The 19,429-nt window shown below is 46.1% G+C and overlaps 1 protein-coding gene across 1 annotated transcript in view; it reads right to left on the bottom strand.

Moving 5' to 3' along the window:
• Positions 1-19,429, bottom strand: part of HCN4 (hyperpolarization activated cyclic nucleotide gated potassium channel 4) — a 107,845-nt gene that overhangs the window by 21,820 nt on the left and 66,596 nt on the right. The window contains exon 4 of the mRNA XM_075159564.1: positions 14,893-15,111. Within this exon, the coding sequence (XP_075015665.1) occupies positions 14,893-15,111 (219 nt within the window). The remainder of the gene's footprint in view (positions 1-14,892; positions 15,112-19,429) is intronic.

Genomic DNA, 19,429 nt, shown 5'->3' with positions numbered 1-19,429 from the left:
TGTACTCACACTATCTAACCTGTCTGTGTTTTTACTTAATGATTTGCATTTCCATCATGTCATTTAGAGGGGAATACAAGGGCACACTGACTGATGCCAGAGCGGTATTTGGGGATGAATGGTGCTTTCTATGAGTAAATGACACTTCCTCAAGGGCACAGGACTGTAAGTGGGTCCACTTGCATTGAAGGTGCTGCAGAGACAAGGTGTGTGCCTTGCAGTGGTCATGCTTCCACCCACTGGTACGCAGTAGAGAATACGATCCTGAGCGTGTACCATACTAAATAATGCTGACAAAAGGACTATGCTCCCCCTTTGCCATCCCTCTTTCCCCTCTTCTCCCTGATAAATCTGCATCTGAATGTCCCTTTACTGCAACTTGTGCTGAAGTGCCTAATTACCAAACTTCTGCTCATTACAGATCTCCCCTGCACACACTTTGCTCTCAGTACAGTCTGTGCTGGCACTGCCTTGCATGCTAACAACTTGATCTGCACCAGAGAGGAGAACGAATACTCTAAGAAGCCAAAGTGGCAGAGGGGACGCTCGGGGTTTCCTGGCATTTCCAGAGCATTTTGTCTGTAGCTAGCAGCAGAGGAGCTGGCTGTAAATATTCATGATCACTACAGCATCATCAAAGTCAAGCGAGTCACCACCTCCCCACAGGGAGCCAGGCAGAGAATTGGCAATGAACGCTGCACTTTATTATTTGGATTGCTGAAGTTCTGTAGAGACTGGCAGGGCGCTGTGTCAGGCAGCGCTATGCTGGGTGCTGCAGCTCGTGAATGAGGAAGATAAAGGGAGCAGAAACCAACATCTCACATGTCGACAACTCACTGGTCTGAGCCCACTGAGGATTTTGCAGGTTATGCTCTTAAATGCAGAAAGTTTAAGGGCTTGGCTCAGATGACTAAACATAGATGTCTACTACCACTGGAGATGCACTGCAGCATTTGAGACATCCATGGGACCTGGCAAATCGGACATAGGACATGCAGGACACTCATTATGGAAGCTAGCTTTTGCTGACTCAGGTTTATTAAATTTATCCTAAATCCACAAACAGTTCTGCTTGTTTTAATGCTGTATTTTTGTTGAATAAATTATTTGCCAAAAATATCACCTTATACTCTCAGTTTTAGCCCAATGTCTTGAATTGGAACATTGACCAGTGTCACAAGATGCCTCTCATCACCGGCTGCCAGCCACCTGCCTGCTACCCCTCTTCTCTCCACTATAAGCACTTGCGATCAATCTTCAACTGACCTTTGCTTCTTGGGAAAAATACCCCCAGCTTCTCAGATTCACAAGCACAGGTTGGATGGGGTGACTCAGACTCTTTGCTTATTCACTGCTGTACATGGATTTATTGCTTTGTAACAAAGAGCAATAAATTACTGCTCTGCAGAGTCCCTAGGGCTTGTCAGATTCTCCTGCAATCACTGTCCCCAGATAAGGCTCAGAGTAAAAACAGGACAAATTTACTTCACCAGAAAAAAAGGCTCTGCTTCCGATTACAAATTAAAAACATGGTTATAAAAGAAAATTGTAAAATAAGAAACCGTAATTCTCTGCCATAGTTAACAAGAAGTACACACCTTGACTCTCTTGTCTTTACTAGTGCTACCTCCTCTCACCCATGCCAGCTGGAGAGTTTTGTGGGCTCTTAACTCTTCCTTGCGCAGAGATGGAGTCTTCAGAGGTGCTCAGAAATGAAAGCATCAGCCCCTTCTCTCTACGTTTGATAAATTGAAGATTCATGTGGGGTTCTTTCCCTGGAGCTGCTCAGCTAGGCTGAAGGCCACCAGTCTTGCAGTGTCAAGCATCAATAGCAACTAGCCAAAAAGCACTAAAAAACTCATGAGAGAGGGCTTTTCAAAGTGTAGTGGGATGTACATGTCTCTTCTCAGCTCTAAGCTCTAAACAAGATCACTCCTGAGGTCACCAGCAACACTCAGTGATGGGACAAAGCAAAGGGGTAAGGGTAATCGTGTGGTGAACATCAACAGCAGAATGCAAGGTGTAAGACTTTGCCTGATAACCCTGAATTTACAGGTCTTCCTTTTTTAACTGTGGCCCTGATACCGTGCAGATCTGGCACTCTCTAAAGCCACTTCATGCCCCCTTGAGTTGGCACCCCTTTGAGTGCCTTTCAGACATGGCCAGGACTGACCTGACAGCCCCCTGTTGTCTCCTTTCTCCCTTGTACTTGTCTGTTCGCTCTTCCTACTTGTCTTCATGTCCTCAGTCTGACCTCTGCTCAGAGGAACGCGTAGAGATTAGTGGCCTCTCTGAGTTCAACTAAAAAGACTCACTTAGGAATTATTTAAATCTCTCTGAAGACAATCGAGTCCATTTAAATCCTAACTCATTTTCTTAAGTCTGTTTTTCCTCAAATAAGCCCTTGAAAGAGGTATTAATATATCAAAAGGGAACCATTTAGCTCAGTATTTTTCCTTCTATAACTGGCCGCTTTCCCTAGTTGTCTCACCGCTCCCCTCCCCTTCTACCAAAGCTCAGATCATTCACAGTCCAAAGGGAACTAAATATTTTTAACTCCTTCCATGCCCTCAATCTCTATCATGAATCCTCCTCTCTCTGGCAGTAATAAATCACTGGCTGAAAAGGCTGGACTATTTCCTTGCCCTACTTCTGAATATAAAAAAAATCCTACATCTGAGAAGAGCTGCTCCCATCCCAGTTCTGGCACTGACACCTCTTTGAGTCCTCATTTGGTCCACACACATCACTCTCCAGAGCTTCAGAGAAACGTTGATTTCCATTTTTGCATCTCGGTTAAGTCAAACACACTTACACACTTTCACAGTATGCCTGCTGACATGGGCATGCACGCATAACCTACTGTAATGAAGGCACTTGGGATGCTTGCCTTCCTCTACCCAAAGGTAAATGCGCATTTGCTGCACAGAGCTGTACTGGTTGCATCCTTCCAGAAATAGGCTGAAATCACTGTGGGACAGAGTTTAATCTCCAGTCTCCACAACTGGACTCCATAGAAGTCAACAGAGATGCATTTGTGTAAGAAAAACGAGAATCATGCAAAGTAATGCATTTTCAATTAAGTGAAAAATTATGACGCTCTGACAGCATTTCGAATGCTGGCAGTATATATCTGTGAGACTGGATTCAGATACACGCAAGCAGCCATGATGTACAATGTTGTGGCTCTCTCAAGTGGATTAGTGCTTCATAGGGGTAAAGATCAAGTCATGAGATTCACCAGATGGAGTGTCTTGATGGGACACAGTTGCATCTTTGTTTTATTTTCTCTGACCTACGAGAAGGAGTAAAACAGTGCAGCTCCCCAGCATTTAGTAATCATCAAACCCAAATAAATGCTGAGTTCCATTTTTTTTGTCTTTTAAGCCATTCATATTCCCATCCTCAGGACTTGTTCTATGACCAGATATACATCTTACTCAACATGATCAAGACACACATTCTCATGGAGTCAAATGACTCCAGGAGTAGTGGCTTAAGGGAAGCAAAGTGAACTTTTGTAACACAATTAAAATCATGCCGACACTGCTGGTGAGATCTTTGTTGGTTTCCCTTTGCAGAGCTCCATGCTTGATCATATTTAGCATTGGTCCTAGCTTATAGAATTTTGCTCTTTTCTCTTCCTGAAATTTTGCTGAGAACTGTAACTGGTGCAGGCTATCACAGTTTATCCTGAGTCTGCCAGCACTTACGAACACAGTTGGCTCTACATACATACTCATGCTCATGAGCACTGTCCTGCTGTTTCCAACAAGAATATAGACACTCATAAAATTATATGTGCACAGAGCTGTCTTCTCCATAGCAATAGCAAAGCGATTGAGAGGAGCTGTATTCAGGCATAGGCTGTCCTTTCCATATCCTCCATCCCCCAGGCAGCAAGAGGATGGGCTTACAGATGAGGCTGAAGCAGGAGCTGGATTCCTTCACAGAGGGAACCAAAGGAAACTCTAAGTGAACTAGTAAGTGGAAAGACAGCTGGGGTGCCTGCATGAGAGGAGTGGTGGTGGGGGAGGATCAGAGTGTGGTACAGGCAAATTGTAGCAGGTTGTATAGGAACCGGTGGTTATTTCAATACCAATTCAACCAGAACAACTCAGACCACATCTAGCACAGCACCAAACATTGTCAGTGCTACTTTTGCGTTCTGACTAATGAGCTAAATTTAAACCCATATCCATCTACTCTTCAGCTTTGGAAGCTATTTGATAGCTACCTCCATTCTGCAAAAAGCTTTACGTAATGTCCTGGTTCTGAGTTCTTCCAAAGACTGGGTTAATTTTTGTACCACGGCACTAGCTCAATTTGCTACAGGAAGATGACTTTTAAGTGTTGCGTGTTACATGCTGAAAAACATGGAACACTTTTACCCTTACTGCAGTGATACCTTCAGAAAATATCTTATCTAGAAGCAGGCTCTTTATCTCTTGCGGTGTTACAAAGACCACAGACACTAGCAAAAAATTCTTGGAGCTTTTTTCCCACTTTCTATACAACATTCATTACATTGAAGCTGGCTGTAATAATCAGTTGCCGTAGCTGCCTCCCCTTGCTGTTAATCAGTACCTATTCAGGCAAGGATTATGCTTCAGACAATCCCATTTCTGGGCTTAGAGATGTGAACAGTCTGAGTAGGGTCAATTATGAGCCTGATGAAGCAGTTGTTTACTTCCTCCCATCGGCTGCATTGCTGCAGTGGCCACAGCGCAAGCCAGGGAACCCCACCACGGGGGATGGTGCCGTGAGCACATAGCGCTGAGTTTGCACTCTCACACCCAGAGGACACGGCCTGGCTTTGCTGCAAGCAATGGAAACGTCTGCTGGTTTCAGGGGTCCTAGGAGAGCAGATCAAAGAACTTTGGGACAAATCTCTTTGCATTACATGTTTGTCCGCTCTTACAGGTGCTCAGCCTTAAGGTCTAATCCTGTGCATTGCGGGAAGGTGGTGCAATGATGAATGCATTATGTACAAACCTGTACATCATGGCTACAGAAACAGTTTGTTTTCCATGACTAGCTCCAGCCTGGGAAAGGCACCTGAAGAGAATGCTTTGCTGGGTTTGAGAGGTCACATCCTAGCATAAGTCAGTAGTTCAGCACAGGGAACTTTTGGACCTGGTCAATGAATCTTTTATTATTCATTAAGCATGGTGAAACTCGTATCACAGGATATTTTGGAGATGTCAGGTCGTGTCACTGGATCCACATATCTGGAGTGTGATGGGGAAAAAGAGATCAACATTACTTTCATCAGAAGAGCAGAACGAGAGAGATGAGGTAAAATCTGCCACCAGACGAAGGCCAGAGATGGGAAAAAGGGAACAGTGAGTCTGTGCAACTTGAAATCAGTATTGCTGGGAGCAGCCTTTTGCCAGGAGAGACAGCTCAGCAGGGAGGCTTAGCGCTTGGCACGATGATGTATTTATTTATTTATTTACAGTTCAAGTGCCAAAATGAATTTCAAAACTGATAATGAAGTTTGAAATCCCACACTGGGATACAAAGAACTGCTGAGGCAAGAGCACTTTCCTTTCCATGACAACACATGCAGTGCTCGTGCGTGCACAAACATACTGCTCAGACCAGGCTGTCATTGACATTGCTCAAAGAACAGAACTATTTGTCTGGCTTCCACTCTCAGAAATAAGATGTCAAAATCATAGCTATAATCACAGTATCTCTGATACAGCAAACCAAGACGAATCCCTAACGTAAACCTGCTGACAGAAGGCAATCTACATGGCAGCTTCATTTCTCCTTCTGTAAAGATGTGCTACAAAGACACTGCAACGTCGCTGACCGCTTCCTTCCCTTGTTCGTGTGAGCGCGGAGAGGGTACTGCATGTACCCCTGCACTTCATCGCAGTCATACGCTCCATATAGGCATTGTCACCCGTAAGATGGACACACTCACACACCTGGGCACTGAACTGTCTGCTTTAAGTGCTGACTGATCAACACCGCATAGATATCTAGAAGACATGTTTTACAGCTTCAAAATGGGGCTTCTCTTAGTAATACACGGGTAAACAGTTTCAAGGAATAGTAAGTTCACCAACGAAATATTCTTCTGCAAGAATAAAAACTACTCGATCCAAGTTTAGTTAAGGCCATAAAGGGAAGGCAATTTGCACTGCAAGATGTTTTTAAAAGAAACCATTAGGTTTTCATTCAGAAAACATTTCCATTTCACAACCAGTCCAGGATTCTTTCATTAAAAGGATTAAATAACTTTAAAACAATTGACACAAATTTCTGATTTTTTGGTTGAGCTGAACTAAACAAATCATTATTTATACCACTCCATTACCTATTTCTTGCAAACATTCTTCTAAAATTGAGATGGATGTGCCATCTGTAAAAGGACAGCTGCCTTGCAGCGCTGGATGTACAATCCTGAGCCAGCCATTCTCACCAAATCTTGACTGCTCACTGTCTGAAAGCAGTTAGGGACTTTGAATCACAGAGTCAAAGAATGATGTAAGTTGGAAGGAACCTCTGGGGGTCACCTGGTCCAAATCCCCACTCAAAGGAGGGCCAGCTTACATCAGGTTGCAATTTTCTGGTAGCCTCCTTGGACTTACTATCACGTGTGGGTGGGCACGCAGAGAAGGTGGGGATGGGGGACCCTTTGCTATCCCAGCCATTCTTTAACATGTCGGGGGGAAGTTGGACCTCTCCTGTTAACTTGAGCTGCATCTAACCTTGCTCCTTTCACTTCCTAACTCCGGACTGCAAACCAGCCAGAAAACCCAGTCCTGAGACAGAAAAAACACCAAGCCCAGTACATATCAGAAGCCCTTGCATCTAGATACAATCAATAAAGCACATCATTTATAAGCCTTGTTATCAATCCCAAATGCTTTGATTGACAGTAACATGGGACATAATAGTTCTCAGGCCATCTCTTAACAAACTGAGGTAATACACAACTAGTGCAGCCATAACAGGATAAAGCAAGGCTTTCCAAACTTTTTCCAATTATGAAATTTGATTAAATTTTGCATTTGATTAAATTTTCCAGACACCTTTAATTTCTGCAGTTCTGCACACCCCCTACCCTCTCCTTCACACACATTACCAGAAGAGTAAGAGAGCTTTGTAGCTTTCCTGACATCCAGAACTGAGATGTTAGCTCAGGAGGAGACTTCTACATAACCCCTTTGGACTCTAAGAATCTGGGAATGCCACCTGAGAACGTACAGACATTGATGACCAATAATCTTGTGAATGGCACTTCAAATCCTGTCCAGAGTGGTAATGAACAAGAAATCTCCCATCTGACACCTTTGTGGCAGAGTAGGTGTTGGAATAATGGCAGTCTTTGCCCAACTCCATGCTAACAGATCAGCTGACACTAGTTATGTTAATGCATCTGTGCTGTGTCATCCCCAAGGTAGCACTGGCTAAGCCACAAGAATTAACTATAGCTTTGGTACAGTGCTGCGCTTGGCTTAATTAGCTGTGCTTAAAGGAGGGGTGGAGGGGGGCTAATCAGCAAGGGCATGTTGCCAGACTAATGTGATTATACTGTATCCACGACCCCAGCTAGGATCTCTGCACCGAATTCCCTGCACATGTTCATTTGGAGGCAGTTCAGAACACTGAACTGCATAGTAAACCAGCCTAAAAACACAGGACTAGCCATGAAGGGTCAGGCTGAGGGCTCCTCTCACCTGGTGGTGTTTCTCTGACAGTTTCAGGTGCTTTGAGAAAGAGGAGAAAGAATAAAAGAGGCACACAGCAATCCAGCTCCCTGGCCATACCCTCCCAGCTTTTCTGACAAAAGCAGACTAGGGATACCCACTGCCAGGGGTTGTATCTGCATCTTAGCATTCAATAACACTTGAAAGATTTTCCTTATGTGAATTTGGCTAAATATTCTGAGGCTAATCAAACTTTGGGCCTCCACAGCACACTGTAGCAGTGAGTTCCACAGATTAATTACACACCATTAAAAAAAAAAATCACTCCTTAAATCTGTTACCTAATAAGACTCTATACTGCTGGTTTCCAAGAAAGCGCAAGGACTGAGTAAGCCCAGAAGACAGATTCTCAGCTCTTAATGTAGTAGGCAGGCACAATGGTAGTGTCTCACTTCCCCTCTAATGAATATTGGTCTAACATCTGCTTTGTCTCCAACAGAGATGGCACATTCCAGTTCATAGAATCATAGAATCATAGAATCATTAAGGTTGGAAAAGACCTCTAAGATCATCGAGTCCAACCACCAACCCAACACCACCATGCCCACTAAACCATGTCCCTAAGGGCCTCATCTACACGTCTTTTAAATACTTCCAGGGATGGTGACTCCACCACTTCCCTGGGCAGCCTGTTCCAAGGCCTGACCACTCTTTCAGTAAACAAATTTCTCCTAATGTCCAATCTAAACCTCCCTTGGTGCAACTTGAGGCCATTTCCTCTCGTCCTATCGCTTGTTACTTGGCAGAAGAGACCAACACCCACCTCGCTACAACCTCCTTTCAGGTAGTTGTAGAGCGCGATGAGGTCTTCCCTCAGCCTCCTCTTCTCCAGGCTAAACAACCCCAGTTCCCTCAGCCGCTCATCATCATTGTGCTCCAGGCCCTTCACCAGCTTCGTTGCCCTCCTCTGGACACGCTCCAGCACCTCCATGTCCTTCCTGTAGTGAGGGGCCCAGAACTGAACACAGGATTCGAGGTGCGGTCTCACCAGTGCCCAGTACAGGGGCACGATCACCTCCCTAGTCCTGCTGGCCACACTATTTCTGATACAGGCCAGGATGCCGTTGGCCTTCTTGGCCACCTGGGCACACTGCCGGCTCATGTTCAGCCGGCTGTCAACCAGCACCCCCAGGTCCTTTTCCTCTGGGCAGCTTTCCAGCCCCTCTTCCCCAAGCCTGTAGAGTTGCCTGGGGTTGTTGTGGCCGAAGTGCAGGACCCGGCACTTGGCCTCGTTGAACCTCATACAGTTGGCCTTGGCCCATCCATCCAGTTGTTACGCTTCAGCCTTTAGAAGCTTATTTTCCCCAATAACTCTTTGTTGAATTCAGGCTGATGACAGAAGGGCTGAACTGTTGATAGTTGGACAGTAAAATGCTTTTTTACTTGGATAGCCAGACCATAGGATAAAACTGTGGCAAGAAGGACTGTGCTGATGGTTGAGCAGGGCTGTTTCAGGAGCTGAGAGGTGATGTCATTAGTGCTTCTATAGGATTCATAAAGTGATTCTCTCTTTAGTGTTACCTGCTTGCCCCCTTGCAACTGTACTGCAGCAGATGCTTCTTCAGAATGATGATAAGTGAATATGCAAGTATTTACCCAGTTTCAATATATATTTTAAGAACGAGAGGCATTGTATAGTTCAGGGTTCATTGGATAGTTCAGATAGTGATGGTTCAGGAGGGAGGAGGAGCAGGGAGACTGTGGAGAGCAGAGAGCTTGAGGGAATGCCAGTGTAGCAGACAGATCTTGAGAGATGAGGCTCTGGAAAGAGAGATTACGGCTTTGCTGGGCTCTGCAACGCTGACAGCAGCAATTCCTACCTCTCATCAGTCATTCTTCTGTATGTACCTGAGAAGATAACACGGGAGAGCCGAGCCTCTCTGCACGATGCCCATCACTGTTTGCATCCTGCTGGGATGGGAGAGTGAAGCCCAGAGTCTCTCTCTGCTTTGTTCCAAGGAGCATGGCTGCAGTAAGCAGCATAATCACCGCTCCCACAAGCCTCAAGGTTACAGTCTGCTGCGGAGGATGAGAGTGTGTGTGTGTGTGTGTGTGGTGACTTGACATAAATATTAATCCAGCTGAGCTTTAGGATTAGAGAAAGAAATTAATAGGGGAACCAGCAAAAAGCATGACAATAACTTGCATATCAATCTAGGTTATTCATCTCCTGGGCAGGAAACACTCTTCCTCTCTTGTGAGCCACAGTTACTGCAGGTTGTGGGGTAATTTTGCAGTCAATGATGAACTTACATGTTAAGGCTTGAGCTGATCCACGAGTAGCTGAAAAGGGCCTTGCGCCTCTGCTCTTGCTTATGGACCTCCTCCACCAGCACCCTGCACCAGCTCTGGCACTCACTGGACTCTACAGTAAGCTAATTCAACCCACTAATCTGGCAGAAAACTAACCTGGAAGAAAGACATCAGCTCATTAAAGGTCTGAGAAGTATGAAAGGTGGTGCACAAGACTGAAACGGTGCAGTTGAGAAAAGTGGCAGAGAGCACTGGGTGAGAACGGGTATGTGAGGCTTCCCCTCTTTGATCAAAGCTGTCAGATCGATTATGTAATTGCACAACATGACTTTGGGAAATTTTTCTATCAGAATCCTTCAGGATGAACTGGTAGTAATATTCTCTCACATGTAGGAAATAGACACCAATCTTGGGTGCAAAGATATTTTGGAGTTAGACACCAGACTGAGGTTAAGAGATAAGAGTCAGCTCCTGATCCTGCCACTGACTCTCTCTGTGACCATGGGCATAACACACTCTGCATTGCAAGATGGGACAGACTGGTCCCTTCTAACTTTGCCTCTGGGACTGGAAATAAAACAGTCACTTCAGAGTGCCAGATCTAAAGAGCTATTCTCATTCAGAGCTTTTTAAGGGAGGCACAGAGCCAGACTTACATGATGTCCGTGCCACTTCCAGTGCCTGAGCTGGTGTGAGTGCTCTGTGCCACATGAGACTCTCCACTTGCACTCAGAAATCTCAGCACTACACTGCCTTAGAGGGTGCAACTTCCCTCTCCAAATTCTCCATGCTTCCTACTACCCCATCGATCCTATACAGCTTCCCTGCCTTGCAGAAACCAGCATAGCATGAAGTCAGATGTTACAGGAGGAGATTTAGACAGGACAGGGATTGAACGTCCAAATGTTCAGTGAATCCAACCCAGAGTGAGACAGGCCTGCTACTGAAGCCAACAGACAGCACATCTTGGCTTTTATTCCTCTTCTCAAAAGCCCTATTTGTACAAGGGAAGAACAAGTTGGTTTGGCAGAGATCTAGACAATCTGAAACTTCACCACAAACTCAGTCCCGAACCTTGTCCTTAAGGTTACACAAAGCAAAGCCTGTCAGTACAGTTATTAGCTATAACCTTCTGTCCTGGTACTTTGTTATTTCTGCTATTCGTCTCCCTCCCCACCGTCTCCCCTTTCTTTGGCTACTCCCAGAACAGCTGCTAAAGTCTCTGTAGCCTGAGCCTCTGCTGAGGTGAGAAGCAGAGCCCTGTTTGAAGCCCCAAGGTGTACTCAGCAGAGTCTCTGAGCTGTCTGCTTCTACCAATTGACCTCCAAACTTGTTGAGATTCTTTGCTTATAATATGCTTCAACAGACCCATTGTCCCATGAGGACTGAACTAAATTGAGTTGCAGGGCTGCAAATCACGAAGCAGCCTCATTTTAATCATAGCTATTCAAGTGCTAAGGAATGCAGAAAGTAAATACATATTTGTTTTTAAGCCATCATTTGTCCCATTTGCAAGAGGAAAATGAACGTACTCAATCCCTGAGGCTTTAATCCTAGGAGAATATCTTGGAAAATGAACCTGCTATAACCACTACACATGAAACACACCCTTTGTTAAATCCTCTACCCACTGCTTTTGTCACAGTTTTTCTCCTGCATCTATTAACCCTCTCATTCACATCTCCACATTCTAACAAGGCTTTAACATTTCACACTTCTGCAACCCCCGCCGCAATCCCTGCTGGCTTACTGGTGACTGATTTCCCTGAGCACTGATTGGAATCCAACTTCCAGGGTCAAGTTCTGCCCTTGTCTTCAGACCTGGTTTGAGAAAAAAATCGTAGTGCCCAGTCCTGCAGGTGTAAACTTGGCTGTGGCTAGGCTGACCAGGTGGTTGGATTTGCAAATCAGTCCTTGACTTCTATGCTACTTCAAACACATTTGAATAAATACTCTGCATACACAGATTTGATCAGCTTGCATTCCTAGTGCTGCAGCATCCTTCTCTTTGGCATGCCTTACTCTCAATTAGAATTAGTCGATTCTGTAACACAGTGGTAAAATTCTATACAGAGCCCAGTGCTCTAGTTGCATCCCAGTCCTCCACACTTCTTCTCCTGGGCTTTTTCCCTCTTTTAGCTCTAGCTGTGGTTTGAGATCTTCCCTATCCTCAGTGCATGATTCAGCTTCTGGTCTTCTTTCCTTTCACTCTCTGCCCTATTCTCTTTCTGTGGCCCAGCATTGTAATCCCAGTGTCTCAAACCTGTTAGAAGGCCATCTAACAAATCCTTTCTCCCACCTCCTCCCGGAATTTAAAATTCACGTAGCCTGTGCATGCTAGCCATAGTTTACCCACTTGAATAACAGCTACCCTTTCACCTTATCTAACTGCACCTGGCAGGGTCAGAATATGGCTAGCAACTAATTCTTCCTCTTCTTAATCTTCAGATCAAATATATCTGTAAGACCCTGACCATAACATCTCCTTGCCTATGGCATCCTCGGCCCTACTAATTGAGGGCAGTTGCTTTTGTTGATGCCTGAAAGTAACCTACTGTCTTGGCAGTGAAGTCCCTTCCTCACCTCTGGGCCAGCCAGCCCTTGCTCTTAGGTGTAGAGAGTCACTCTTCAATTAGCTCTCCTGTTTTGGGGAGGTGCAGGCCTACTGGTTCAACCAGAAGTTGAAGGCAGAAGTTTTGCCTGTCTATGTCCTAGAGGTAAAAGTATCATTGCACCAGCAGCCCCTTTGCTTCAGATAACAAAATGTCATTGTACAGATAGCAATACAGTGAAGGCATGGAAAGAGGGAACGAATTGATGCAGTTCCATGAGTTACCCCTCATCAGCTGAATCACGGTGACTGACCCTGTTTACCCCTTACCATCTTACAAATTGACAGCATCGCCTTAAAGCCACCGCCACCAGTTACTGCCGCTGCAGTGGTAACCTGATCAGCTGTGACATTTCTGTTTGTGCCCTACATTATGCAATTCAACAACTGTGCAATTAATTCAATAGCTACCTGGAGAACCTGTTCAGTGCTCCTGAGCTTTGATCTGTGCTTTGGGGTTTGTTACGTAGTTTCACTCATGAGCACTGAGGTGAATAATCTGGATACTTTCAAAGAAAGTACTTCCTAAACAAAAGCTGCACATTCTGGAACATTCACTTACGATTAGAAACAGGATCTCGGAAAGGAAAAAGTGCCTTACAGTTTTAGATACCAGTGACATCGATAATGTTGATCTAAAAAGACAGTCACAGACAACAAGAATCACCCACTTGCCCTACTATTATTCATCTGATATTGCATCTATCTCCTCCTGAGGGTCTGTTTGAGTGAACGGATGGGTATGAATTCATAGAATCATAGAATCATTAAGGTTGGAAAAGACCTCTAAGATCATCGTGTCCAACCGTCAACCCAACACACCATGTCCACTAAACCATGTCCCTAAGGGCCTCATCTACACATCTTTTAAATGCCTCCAGGGATGGTGACTCTGCCACTTCCCTGGGCAGCCTGTTCCAAGGCCTGACCACTCTTTCAGTAAACAAATTTCTCCTAATGTCCAATCTAAACCTCCCTTGGCGCAACTTGAGGCCATTTCCTCTTGCCCTATCGCTTGTTACTTGGGAGAAGAGACCAACACCCACCTCGCTACAACCTCCTTTCAGAGCGCGATGAGGTCTCCCCTCAGCCTCCTCTTCTCCAGGCTAAACAACCCTAGTTCCCTCAGCCGCTCCCCATCAGAATTGTGCTCCAGGCCCTTCACCAGCTTCGTTGCCCTCCTCTGGACATGCTCCAGCCCCTCAATGTCCTTCTTGTAGTGAGGGGCCCAGAACTGAACACAGGATTCGAGGTGCGGCCTCACCAGTGCCCAGTACAGGGGCACGATCACCTCCCTGCTCCTGCTGGCCACACTATTTCTGATACAGGCCAGGATGCCGTTGGCCTTCTTGGCCACCTGGGCACACTGCCGGCTCATGTTCAGCCGGCTGTCAATCAGCACCCCCAGATCCTTTTCCTCTGGGCAGCTTTCCAGCCACTCTTCCCCAAGCCTGTAGCGTTGCCTGGGGTTGTTGTGGCCGAAGTGCAGGACCCGGCACTTGGCCTCGTTGAACCTCATACAGTTGGCCTCAGCCCATCGATCCAGCCTGTCCAGGTCCCTCTGCAGAGCCTTCCTACCCTCCAGCAGATCAACACTCCCGCCCAACTTGGTGTCGTCTGCAAACTTACTGAAGGAGCACTCGATCCCCTCGTCCAGATCGTTGATAAAGATATTGAACAGGACCGGCCCCAGTACTGAGCCCTGGGGAACACCGCTCGTGACCGGCCGCCAACTGGATTTAACTCCGTTGACCACAAGTCTCTGGGCTCGGCCGTCCAGCCAGTTTTTTACCCAGCGAAGAGTGCACCTGTCTAGGCCGTGAGCCGCCAGCTTCTCTAGGAGAATGCTGTGGGAGACAGTGTCAAAGGCTTTACTGAAGTCCACGTAGACCACATCCACAGCCTTTCCCTCATCCACCAGGCAGGTCACCTGGTCATAGAAGGAGATCAGGTTGGTCAAGCAGGACCTGCCTTCCATGAACCCGTGCTGGCTGGGTCTGATCCCCTGGTTGTCCTGGACATGGCTCGTGAGCACCCTCAAAACCAACCGCTCCATGATCTTCCCCGGCACCGAGGTCAGGCTGACCGGTCTGTAGTTCCCCGGATCCTCCCTCCGGCCCTTCTTATACATGGGCGTCACATTGGCGAGCCTAATTACCAATATTATTACCAATAAACTGCCGTGGTGACAAAGACACCACACCTTTGGCTCTCACACGGGCCACTGACAGCCCTGGCTTCCTCCAGTCAGTGCGTAAACCACCCCTGGGTCACATAAGGGTTGCAAAGCCCAGTCCTTACCTTCTCCTGGTACTGACGCCGTGAGGAGTCCAGGGACTGGATTAGGGCTGTGGCATGGCCGATGAACATGGCATAGCAGGTGGCACCGACAATCATGCTCAGCATAGTGAGCCACACATCTGACATGCCAACGGGCGCCTGCTGCCCATACCCAATGCAGAGCATGTGACTCATTGCCTTGAACAGCGCATAGGAATACTGCTTCCCCCAGGAGTCATTCTAAAGAGACAGATAGACAGACAAAGCTTTAGCAGTGGGACAAGACATTCTCTGAAATGAACACATTTCAGAAAGGGATACCTAACGTTAGACCCAAAAGTCCATGTTTAAAGCACCTCTATACGTTAAACAAGCAATTTAATTCTTTGATGGGTTGGAAGTGCTGGGCACACCTGATTTAAAAAAAGAAGCCCAAATTTAGTCATCTGACATTAACTGACTTTAGCCAGGTTTTTTACAGATTCCGTGTACTCTTTCCAGCAAAACTTTCCAGAAAGGAAGCCAGACAGTCTGACACACTGGTAACCTGAGGTAAACTGAGATGATGCATTGGGATATTTTCAAAATGACCCACGTGTGGGAGAAGGAACTGAAGCAAATGATTACTCCGCTGGGAAATGGACTTTAACAGAGAACTGGTAAAAGACAGCCTGAGCAAGGTTGCCAGCAGCAGGATGTTAGAGTGGGGAAAATCACTCCCCAGCAATTTAGGAAATGGTCAGGATCTCTGGTCATTACCTGAAGAGTTGGGAAGGGCAGAAAATTAAGATGATAATGTCCAGACAGCAAGTTCTTCTCAGTGTAAAACAGGGCTTTTTTCAGGGAGCTGAGAAAACTACAAATGGTCTCATTTGAGAGATGCAATAAACCACCGTAAGAAGCCAGCTGAAGTCAACGGCTTTTTTCAGACACCCTGTGCTCTCTCACCGCAACTAACACAAGATGCACCTCAGCAATTACATCATGGGATAGGGAGAAAAAACAGCATAAGTTTCATGATTATTCTGATTAGCCTGAGTTCGTGGAAGAACTCAAGGTACATTTACTATCCTGTGGGTATTATATGCTAGCAAGTCCTTGCCACAAAACCTTGTAAAGTAAATGCACTGTCATCACACACTGCTATTACAAGGTATGTGAAAAAATACCTCTGCTACAGTGACATTCATCTCAGCACATAATCTGTACATTCATCAGTCTTCTTTCTGTTCCTAGGAAGGTGTTAACATTATGGATACAGTTTTGCAGATACATATACCATGGCAACTTGGAAGGTCATTGTACAGAAGGCCTGGTTTGTGGCTTGTCAAATAGACAAGCAATACTTTTGTGAACTCCATACAGAGAGACGCAGCAGCCTCAGCACCAATGACCAGTAATGCTGGGAGCTCTGGAGTTTACTGGACACCTCCTTGGAGGGATCTAATCACAATCAGGTGGATGGCTGATGACCTCTCTGCAAACAACTCTCTCAGTGTCACTAATGTTGATGGAAATTTTTCAGTAAGCTTACAAGTAGCAAACAGAAGCAACGCATACTGTTGCTGTTTGTGAGCTGTGGCAAAGAGCTGGAACCTCTGGAGAGCTTTAATGCTTGGTTAGGAGATAAGCACATGGACAAAGACAGGGGATAGTGTTACCCTGGCCATATTCAGTTAAATTATGCAAGACAGGCCTGATTCATGCTGCAACAAGAAGGGCAAAGCAACAGAAGTGACAGCAAAGCGGACACAGAAGAAGCAGCACATTCACAGCCCCAGAAGAGACTGCTCCCTGCTGGCGCCAGCCTGTCTGGGCTCACCTCCCTAACAAAGAAGGAACCTGTTCACCTCCTGCACTGGAAAAAACTGCCCTTGAGTCAACAGAGAGAGAGAAGAGACAATGTGGCCATTGGTGTTTCTATTCCTGGATATCCAGTTGGCTCACCAGTGTCTCAGGAGTCGCAGCCCAAAGGGGAGCCAGATACAGATGAAGGCAAAGAGCATTTGCACTCTGCTGCCTATACAGGGCAGCAGGAAGGATCCAACCATGGGGGCTGCCTGAGGTGTAAGCACCAAAGGAGGGAATCTGCTTGCTCCTTTGCCTCACCCATGTCTATGCTGTGGATCCTAGAGTCCTGGCCAAAGAAGTGCGGGAGGTCCATTTTTCCACCACCCAGGTTTTGTGTCATTTTGCAGACCCACTTCTGATCTGTGAAGGCATCAAGCATCTCACACATCTTACACAGGCATCCCTGCACCTTCGCTGTTAACATTTCCAGGAGCCACAGTCCCTTTCCCTCAGCCCTGTAGTACTAGCAGTCATAAAGCCGTGGCCCCTGCACTTACAGAACGGCAAATGCTCTAAACTCTACGGCTTTAGCCCACCTATTGTCCATGCTTCAGCAGGGAAGTTGTCATCCTGAGACAACAGCCAGGAGCAGTCACACTTGACCAACCTTTGCTTAAAATGCTGCATCACCTGTAAAGGTAGGCAGCACATTCACAGCTTTACTGGGGCAGAGGCAGTAGTGCAGGTGTCCTGTCCCACCGCTTCCTTGTTAAATGAATTCCTTTCCCATGCAGGCATTTTTCACTGGACATTGCAGAAATGCTGCTGCCTTCTGAGTTCGGTGTGGCAGTAGTTTAACAGGGCAGCACATCTCCACAACAGAATTGAGAGCAGGGAGAAAAGAAATGCTGAGCTGAAATTCCAAAGGGAATTTGGGGAGACAGAATAAGAATAGCTGAGCTGGAATTTGATATATCAGGAAACTGGCTGCCAGGGTCTTTAATGGCCACGAATGATCAGAGCCTAAGAGGAACATCTGGGTATCAGGCAGGTTCAAGTTTTAAAAGCCATTCTTCCAGCAACTTGCTGCTCAGGAGTGCTGTTTACGAGGAAGCTTGCCAGTGTTTTGTAGGAATTAGTAATCCAAAACGACAACATCCAACATCACCGAGCCCCCGTAGCCTGCAGAAACACTTCTGGCTCCCTGGGAACTCTACACTTACAAGTCACAACCCCAATTCCCATCAGCAGCATGGCTCCCTGTGAGGACAGCCTGCTTCGTGCCAGACTGAGGAGATCACTGAGTAATGACAGACTGAGGGGCAAGAGCTGGAGGAAAACACGAACTGTTTAAAAAAAAATCCTGAGCAATGTGGTCTGCTGGGAGAAGAGATCAAGGATTGCTGAAAGAGAGGCACTTCCATGAAGGGGAAACCTTTCAGAGCAATTACCTTTAGGACACAACCTCTGAGCTCTTTGAGCATCTGTAAAGAACACTGGATCCTCATGGCACAGTTTATGTGATGACTCTTTGCTTATAGGTCTCAGTATATCTTTAGTTTTTAGGCCTGCTCTACACTCTTTTGTTTTCCACAGAATACGCAGGCAGGTCAAGAATGCCGTACTTTAAGCCAGACTAGTGGTAGTGGTTCTAAATGTACTGTGAACACAAGTTTACTAGCATCACGGTGCCTTATACTGATACAGCTTGTTTCCATAACAGCCATACCCCTATACTCAATATACCACGATGCCAGTCCCCACGGTGGGAGGGTTGTACTACTTCAAATATACTGGGGTGGCTAAAATCGCCCATTAGGGTAGATAAATGAGGCCTTAAACTGCAGAAAGAAAATTACTCCTCTTTAACCAAATCTCAAAGCAAGCTAAAATGGAGCTACAGATCTGTGCTTGAACATAGTTAAGAGGGATGTTATCTCAGACACATGCCAGGCACTAAGAGCATTTGCAAAAGGGAGTTAAAATTACTTTGAAGCTGTTTCTCAGACTAGCTTGTTTTTAACAGCTGGCAGTAGTATAAGAGTTTCTCTGGGATTAGTGTCTGGACTGCAATGCCTCTGCTCAGATCCACCCCTGAATACTTGGAGACACGTTCCTGGAACTCTTCAAATGCCGTGTTGGGTTCTGCAGTACCTTATAGAAGCACCTAAAGAAACAGTATGGTGTCTTATAGGATGTTCAGGGTCTGATGTACACGTGAGTGTACCTGGTTGAACCCTCACTGGAGAAGACCAGAGAGAGAGAAGTAAAGACACAGAGAAGTACTGGCAAATCCTTAGGGTAGGGGCATAGTCCACGGGCACAATGTCATGCCTGACTTACACCACTAACATTTCACAGTATTAAGGAGCTGTCTGTAGTGAAAGGGCATATTTCAATCTTGTGAACTCCCACATTTGTCTCAGCAGTGATCTTATCTGGCCACAGAGTTGTTACTCAGGGTTTTCTACTGCACACCACTGATGTCAAGCTGTGAAATAAGGCCTCTGAACATCACTGCCCTCCCCTGGACAACACTGTCACAGCTGGGCTGGGAAAACAAACCTTCAGATCCAGTTTAAAGGAAGGGAACACTGGGATGAGAAATGGACATGATAGGTCAAACTTCACATAGGACAGAACCTGCCTGTTCTGGGCCTATTTCCAAGGAGAGCTTTGCATGGCCTTCACCTAACAGAAGAGATTTTCTCAGTGCTCTGAGTGCACCAGTCTTAATTGCCCTAGTCAGCCTTGCCTGGGAGCCCCA

Source organism: Calonectris borealis, chromosome 11 (assembly GCF_964195595.1).
Source record: "Calonectris borealis chromosome 11, bCalBor7.hap1.2, whole genome shotgun sequence".
Taxonomy (NCBI): Eukaryota; Metazoa; Chordata; class Aves; order Procellariiformes; family Procellariidae; genus Calonectris; species Calonectris borealis.
Note: the sequence above shows the minus strand (reverse complement) of the source record. Positions and strands in the feature narration are given on the sequence as shown.